General features: G+C 41.9%; 1 protein-coding gene across 5 annotated transcripts; it reads left to right on the forward strand.

Moving 5' to 3' along the window:
- The first annotated feature begins 1,480 nt into the window (after positions 1–1,480).
- On the forward strand, positions 1,481–6,914 carry LOC100836392 (zinc-finger homeodomain protein 7). 5 transcript variants are annotated; one of them, XM_010239862.3, is made up of 5 exons: positions 1,499–1,756; positions 2,411–2,500; positions 3,443–3,560; positions 5,282–5,383; positions 6,139–6,914. In XM_010239862.3, the coding sequence occupies exons 3-5, from the start codon at positions 3,531–3,533 to the stop codon at positions 6,580–6,582; spliced, it is 576 nt and encodes a 191-aa protein (XP_010238164.1). In that variant the 5' UTR covers positions 1,499–1,756; positions 2,411–2,500; positions 3,443–3,530; the 3' UTR covers positions 6,583–6,914. The 5 variants fall into 5 exon arrangements, with proteins under 5 accessions (XP_024310232.1, XP_010238164.1, XP_024310230.1 ...); XM_024454464.1 differs by having other exon boundaries at positions 1,481–1,626; positions 3,443–5,383; XM_024454462.1 differs by having other exon boundaries at positions 3,443–5,383.
- The last annotated feature ends 1,358 nt before the right edge of the window (positions 6,915–8,272 follow it).

An 8,272-nucleotide genomic window follows, 5' to 3' on the forward strand; every position in this document is an offset into this window, starting at 1 on the left:
TGGTCAGTATAGTACCCACAAGACACGTGCAGCTAGCTACCAGTGTACTGCTCCGTCCATTCCAAAAAACAACTCGTATATAAATTTTTCTCATTTGTTTCAAAACACACCTCATTTTTCTCTTAGTACCCACACCCGGCCAATAACTACACGCATCCATTTATTATTAATCCAATATGAGTGATCAGGCACTAGAAACGAGAGCTGACTTGATCCAAGTGTACAAATCTATATGAGTTGTGTTTCGAAACGGAGGGAGTAACGTGTACTCTCTTCTTCGAATCAAGGCTTCACGCCGGCTTCACTGTCATCGCATCGTCGGTCATGCCCGAATGTACTCTCTCCATTAATAATGTGTTCTATTTGTACCAAACCGTTTTTCTTCCGGTAATTTGTTCTAGTAATAATTTTGCTTTAAACTCTTGGTAACATTTAATTGAAGCACTAACTAGGATAGAACTGGTTAGGTGCATCAATTCAAATTCAAACCTCGGCGAACACATTATTAATTAAAATAAGGCCTGAAGTAACTTAAACGTGATGGGAGTGTTTGAAATATATTAAACACTTTTCCCTATCCGTTTGAATTTTTTGGTGAATTGGTTAATTAGGTGCAACAATTCAGCATGAGACCCCATCACTTAGAAGATTGGTGTTCTGAACTCCGTTCTCATATGGGTGTAGGTGTTGCATCCTACTCCATGGATTCCGCGGTTCGTCTTTTCGCATTTTTGCTCATTTTCTTTGTCGAATCACAGAAAGAGCAGCCTCTTCACTTCTGCATTCAACGATAATTTTCACTGTTTGAGGTGGGCGACTAATGCGGCTTTTCAAACCTATGAGGTTAGTCGAGGTTGTGCTAGGAAGTCCCAATGGATGCCATACCATATAATATATGAATTTACTCCAAAGCCTTGAAAATAAGTTATATATATTTCACTCGCTGTATGTATCTCCAATCAAAAGTCGTATGTTTCCCTTATTTGAATATAATTTTAATGTAGATTATGCTTCAAAAAAGAGTTTCTATTTTGAATACATAAATTGTAATTGTAATAAAAACTAATTCTGGATACAAATTCGAACAAATTAAAATTGTGTTGTAGTTTAGATCATGATTTGGAGAAAAATCACTTAATGTGCACCAAATGTACACATGATTAAAAATGTAGATGACAACTTGAATCATGTGTACATTTTTCAAATTAAACCATACTCGACCTAGTTTGAATTGATAACGAATGAGAAAGTTGACTACATATTATGACGTTTTATTTACAGGAAATATGTGGAAATCAATGAGTGCATGAAGGAAAATGTAAAAAAAGAGACTCAGAATTATAAAACAATGAAAAAGAAAAGGAAAACAGTGATGAATAACACATTTACTCCCTTAAATACTGGGCCCTCGCGAGTCCATCAAATCTTACATACTGAGCCTAAATCTTAAGTTGTTGCACATCTCGGCCTTCAGATCCAGGCCCAAGTAAAATCCCGGCCTGACCAAAACCCTAGAAAGCCCACCTTCCTCCGCCTACCGTCTCCGTCGACGGCCGCGCCGGCGGCCTGAGGTACCAGATCCAGCCACCGACGCGTTATCCTGCCCCTTTCCCTTCGCTCCAAGCAGTATGGTTCTCCGGTGGATACACCCATACAGATATCATCAAAGTAGAAATGGTGTTAGGTTTTCTCCCGCTCTATGTCGATTCGTGCGTACAATTGGTTCCTTTACTGATTAGATAATCAGTAAATCAGGGTATATAAGACTAGATCCTTGTTTTGAGATGTTTCTTTTTCTGCTAGCCATCTGTTGCATATTTGGATTCAGTTTAAATAAATATAGTGCCTGAAGTTTCATCATTGCTGGGTCAAATTGAAATGTCTGAAACGCTGAGTGTTATTCGATACTGCTCCCTCCGTTCCTAAATGTAAGAAGTCTTTGCTTTGTATTAAGTCAAACTTCTTAAACTTTGACAAAGTTTATAGAAAAATCTACAGAAATTTACGGCTCTAAATTAGTTTTATTAAATCCATCATGATATATATTCCACATTATACTCATATAGAACATGTATTGATTTATTTTTTTATAAACTTGCTAGAAATTAGATTTAGGACAAAGCTAGGACTCCTTACATTTAGGAACGGAGGGTGTACCGTATTATAGAGCGGATAGGAATTGCACCTCTAGGAAGGTGTTAGATGGCATGCTATAATCTTTAATATGGTGATTTACATCTTTTTGAATGAAGCAATCAATCAATTGTTTACAAGCTTTCATGTGTTCAGACATTCCAGACTTGCTTTACAGCAACAAGTATTGTCCATGAATTTATCACCAGCTAGTTGTAGCAGAATTCATCTATTTTGGCTTTTGGGGTTCACATCTAATCAATTGCAAGTATTACAGATACTCTGCATCATAGTGAATGGTTATAGACGACAGCTCCTTCTTCATGTTGGAAAGGGAAGATTGTCCATTGCAGTTTCTTTCTTTGAGGTACAGTCTTACCAAGATGATGCATAACCTCAATATGGCAGTTTCCAACACTTATATTATCCTTCTCCAAGACTAGGTCATGGAACAGAATGCAGTGAGCGATTATTTCAGAGGTTCTGAGCACAAAGGCTCTTGTTCTAGTATTACACTAAACCTAACATGCCTCGAAGCAAAGCTATGGATTAGTTGGTAGGGGTAATTCTTACAAATGGCAACTTCTTTTATAATGCCTACCCTTGTAGAGCCCAACCTCGAACCTTCAATGTTATGTACTTATATGTTAAGTTGCATGTGTTTCCCCATAACATATAAGAATTGTATTAATGTGCAGATTAGAACTCGGGGCTTCTTTTATATTGTTTGGTGTTTGCTAACATGAATAGAAGCATGCATCTACTCATCGTTGATTCTTCACTTTTGACCATGCTGATGAATTCGCTATGGCTCTGCCACTGCGTAGCTGATGCAGACATGCGCAAAGCCTGGAAAAAAAACTTTCTAGTGGATCCCCATGTGGCCAGATTCAGTTGCACTTTTGGTCTTGCCAACAAAGGGCTCATTGGGTTTGTTTTCTTTTGAAAATTGATCAACACACAATTGTCGTGTGATGGATGAAAATACTTTTAAACGATAGTTAAATCTCCTTCCCTGAATTTGTTTCTTATAGGTTCCGAAATTTGCAAAATGATTACTTGATCATGCTTTTAGTTTTTAATATTTATCTGGGTAACACTCCCTCCGTCCAATATTAAGTGACTCAAATTTGTCTAAAAATGGACGTATCTGGTACTAAAATACGTCTAGATACATGTAATATTTCGGCACTTAATATGGGACGGAGGGAGTATTATTTAAATGTAGTTAAAGTGTTATTTAAATGTAGCTAAAAGCATAAACCCAATGGTTTGGAGTAACTGCTGAATTGGCATGCCAATCTTGCAGGGATAGGATCAAATGGGAGCCTCTATTCAAATTGTGAGGCGCATGGTAATACTGTATCTGTCCATCAGTACAGCCAATCAGCGCTATCATGGATATTATGATCCTTTGTGTATGTGAGGTAAATGCTGAAGCACTTTTGTTGGTCGATGGCAAGGATTCATGAATCATGATGCCAGAATTGTCTTATGTTTTGATTATTAACCTTTGTTTTCATGAATCTAACACGCCCGGTATAGTAGGACGGAGGGAGTATTTCTGTTGAATAAGTCAGTGTCCACATTGTTGCGTTTATCAGATGGCAAGTGCTTTAGCTGGAACTTATTTTTATTGCATGGATAGATTAAACCAGCTAGCTATGGAATCTCTAGGTTTTTTGTTTGCACGTCTTATCAAGGTAAATGCAATAAGCTAACCCGTCGAGATCATTGAACAACATATCTTTTCAGTGCATGTAATTGTTTTCTTTATCACAAACTTATTTGGTACTCCATCTGTCAACTCTTAGTGGACGTGCACGCATTTTGAGGTTTAACTTTGACCATTAATTAGACAAATAAAGTGCCATTTGAAACTTTTTTTGAATTCAAACTCAATGGTATAGCTTTTGTGGCACAAAACTACATATTATTGGTCCCCGTCCCCCCGTCAGGGGGCATCATTGTCACACAAGACTATATACTTCACCATTGGCACACTCCATCCCTTCGTCACTTGGTCAAAGGTTGATTTGAAAGAAAAGAAAGCCTAGGGTAGTTGAACAGTAATCTATGAAGGCACTGCTGCAGCTGATTGATAATTGGATGTTGCTTTCTGCATTTCATTTAATATTTCCAGCTAGTAGCTAGCTGATTGCATGCTATCCATATTACTTACACTCATTTTTCTGTCTAGTTTCTGCCACAAAGTTATCAGTCCTTGGCTGATCTGGGAGACCTATCCTCAAAGCACATACGAATATATATGTACATATATTCTTCTTAAGGTGTTATATGCCAGAGACATGACTTGTGCACCTAATATTTGAATTAGTCAAAGCATATCTATGGAAGAAAAATTACACCCTGACAAAACTATAGGATCAAGCAATGTCATCATGGATTTGTGCTAGCTTAGGGTATCAAGGAAAATGATAGGTTGAACACCGATGTTCTCCAACGGTTGGGTGGTTAAGAAGCAAAGCCAAAACCTTTCGTTTTCTAATCTTATCCATGATGTGCTTGCTTTCAAACTAAAAAAAATATCCAGTATCATGGTATTTCCAACATGAGGTTGCATTGTTGTCTGAGTTCTCGAAGGGTGAAGCTTGTCTACTGAACTAGAATGAACATGTTTATTGTTGTTGCATATGATCTCTTGTTCACTCCTTTGCACTTGTTGCTTCTATAGCAAGGTGATGTGATTGCTTTATGAAGAACCAAAATACAAAAAAGGCAGGCGGCTTGGGTCATCGCTTGCATGATTATTTTTTATTATTTAGTTGTCTCCAGGATTTCAGCTCAGAGTGTCCCTGTGGGTTCACTAATTCCAAAGATTCCTGACTATGTGCACTATTGGGACTTTGACATCTTGTGTTCTCCAAGATTACTGTTTTTTATTTTGGTGTTTTGCTGATATGCTCTCTTGTGGATGGCGAGTACAGAATTAGCAGGCTCCACATGTCCCTGCTGTTTTTGGCAGTGCTGAGTCTACTAGATGAGTCTTTGGTATCTTTTTGTTTGTCAAGTTGAGATTCCTGCATATGTTCTGCATTATAGGAGTACATATTTGCATGCTTCCCTTTATGTCCTTGCAATATTGTCGGGTATAATTATAATTGTAGGTTTATTCTTTATATGCAAGATGTTGGAAATCCTTGCTTTAGAAATAGACATGGCACCTACGAAAACTGAATACGGAATGACCTTGGACCCCACTCAAGCACGGGCCATCTGCAGCCTACAGGTAATAGCACTTTTTGCTGCCCTGCAATGTCTCAATGCTTCTGCTATGGATGGTATTCAACTAAGTAGATTGTGTCATCATTTTTTAAGCTTTCTTTTGGTTTTGATCATCCTATACTCTTATTGTTCCACTGAGTCACTATTATGGGAAATACATAGTTGCATGGCTGGTTAAATTATATGTTTTCGCTTTTGCACCGATTGTATGATGTGATCCCTTCTTTTCCTGTATATGATTGGTCTTTAGCTTTTTCTCTGTCATACTCAGTGAGTTGTTATTTAGGAGTCTACATCTATATAGAAATTCATGTCCACATATATGTCACATGCTAAAACAGTAAAGGAAATCTATTGCACAGGATGGGGTATAGCAACAGGTGCCTGGTGGCCAGAGAATGAGCAAAGCCAAACGACACCCTGCCTTCTTAGATATCTAGGCTGGCATGCAATGCTGATGGTGCCCTTTCTATCAAAGGGGCCTACTCCTTTGGGATTCTTAGGATTCAAGTATCCTTAACTGGCCACTCCAATTATATGAAAGTAAGAAAAGCAGAAGAAGAAATAATACACATGCACACCTATAGATCGGGGTAGGGCTGAAAGGAGGACTGCAATTTAAGGTTTGCCATAATGGCCCAAGAATGGTTCAACTCTGTTAATAAGGTGGAATTTGCCGGACCATCAGTTCAACTAAGCCCAAATAGATCTTCTGCTAATCCGCACACATGAGCTAGCCATCATGTCTTGTTTGTGCAGCCTAGCTCTTTGTCCATCGGAAACAATGCATCATTAGGTAAAGGAAGGGAGGAAGGTGGCTATAAATATGCAATGCGATGGAGAGGGTTGGTCTGTGCTGAAAGCAAGCTAGCTGGGAGCAAAGAGGCAGAAAAGAGAAAGAGAGGTCACCCCATGATGAAGAGGCTTGTGGTCCTGAGGAGGTGCCAGCCAATCCTGCAGTTCAGATGCTGCAGCGTGCGGTACAGCGAGTGCCGCCGCAACCATGCTGCCAGCATGGGGGGCTATGCCGTGGACGGGTGCCGGCAGTTCATCGCTGACGGAGAGGAGGGTAGTGCCGCGCTCAAGTGTGTGGCCTGCGGCTGTCACCGCAGCTTCCACCGCAGGGTGCAGGTCTACGAGGTGGCATGGGACTACGAATCCGACAAGTCGTCTTCGTCCTCCTCCAGCAGCGGCGGCGACTAGGCCGCCGGAGTTCCATAGACAGGCCCCTGCAACAGCAGCATTCAGCAATTGATTCATCGTCCCTTCTCGTCCGTCTCAGGCATCGTCAAACTACTTCTAGGTGGGGGTGCATCATTTCTAGCCTAGGATCCCTATGATTGTTAGCTTCTGTATTGCCGAAACGCTTATAATAACTCGGGTGATCATCTCTACTCTACTCTTTAGTGTCTTGTTTGTCTTCTTCGCGATCCTAATTGTAATCGAATGCATGCCAGCTCAAGTTATCTAAGTACCTATTGCTTCTGTATCTGAATCTCTCAGTGGCTGCCATCTCAACTTCAATTCACTGGCTACATTATTGTTTCCATGAGATTTGCGTTCTTGATCCACGGTAGCATTTGACCTGGCCACTGTGCAAATAATTTTGCCCTGTTGTCAGCTTTATGTCCCCCAGAAAAATTAAGGTGGTCTTTGTGCCATCTGAAGTTGCAGACATTCCTATATTCTCCAAATCGAAGAACTTGCACAGTGCAGGCAAAGTCAGGTTCATGCACAGAACAGGTAACCAGTGCACATGCTTCCTCGCTTAATTGCTTCCTCGCTGGTTCCGGATGGGAATGGGTAAACGATATCCGCATGTCCGACGGGTTTTTATACGGTATGGTAAGAAAAAATACCTGCGGGTATGTAAATGGTAAAATTCTATACCGACAGGTATGACGGGTACGGATATGGTATTGGCCTACCCGTACCCGTCTACCTGTGTACCGCAACTACAATAGTCAGCCCTGTACAAGAGGCCCATTAAATCTTGCCTAAAAGCCCAACCCAACATTTCACATATATACAACTCTGCCCCCAAAAGACATAACCCTAATCCCATCCGGCCATCTCCCTCCCCTGTCCGCCGCCACAGTGCCACGCCCACCCTCGGCCTCCTGCTTCTGTCCTCCTCCCGTCCGCTGGCGGCCGGCCAGGTCGGCCTACTCCTCGTCTCCGCTCCTCCTGTCCGCCGGTGGCCGGCCCCGCCCCGCGCCCTGCGCCCCCGTCGGTGGCCGGCCACGCCCGCGCGCCCACGTCGGCACGCCCCCGTCGGCGGCCGCCCCCGCCTCAGCCTCCTCCTCCTCCTCCTGTCCGCCGGCGGCGGGCCACGCCCACGCGCCCACGCCCAAGCGAGATGGACATCGATTTGGAAGGGTCTGACAGCGGCCACGACAATTTCTTCATTGTTCATTGTTCAATTTCTGAGAAATATGTGAACTTTGTTCTGATTTTTTCTTTTGTACTGTGTATTTGTCCTATTTAATATCAGCGGGTCTAGTAGAAATACCCACAGGTAACCCGTACCCGTGATGGGTAGCGGGTATGATAAAATTTCATACCCGTCCACGGGTACGAGCGGTACCGTACCTGAACTCGTTGGGTGCCATCCGGATCGCTGGGGCAGTGTGCATCAGCGAGCTAGCCTGGTCGACACGAATGTTATTTTGACATTTATGTGGAAGGAAAAGTTAGATGCGTCGCTTCCTTTGGACCTGCCTCGACAGCAGCATAAAAAGGGCAGCACGACAGCAATTATAGCAGTAACTCGCAAAGATACACACTATGAATAGCGTTCCAGCCAGTCACCCTCCTCTTCTTATCTTCCCTCTTCTTTTTACGAACATGGCAGTTGTGCTGCCTTTTCGATTAGAAGGAAAGAACAGAGTCA

This window comes from Brachypodium distachyon, chromosome 4 (genome assembly GCF_000005505.3).
Source record: "Brachypodium distachyon strain Bd21 chromosome 4, Brachypodium_distachyon_v3.0, whole genome shotgun sequence".
NCBI lineage: Eukaryota > Viridiplantae > Streptophyta > Magnoliopsida > Poales > Poaceae > Brachypodium > Brachypodium distachyon.

Excerpts from the sequence above, each read along its gene's own strand:
- LOC100836392 (XM_024454464.1), top strand. The coding sequence starts at position 5,135 with ATGAGTCTTTGGTATCTTTTTGTTTGTCAAGTTGAGATTCCTGCATAT. Across the intron at positions 5,384-6,138 it reads GGGCCATCTGCAGCCTACAG|CCTAGCTCTTTGTCCATCGG; the intron begins GTAATAGCACTT and ends TTGTTTGTGCAG.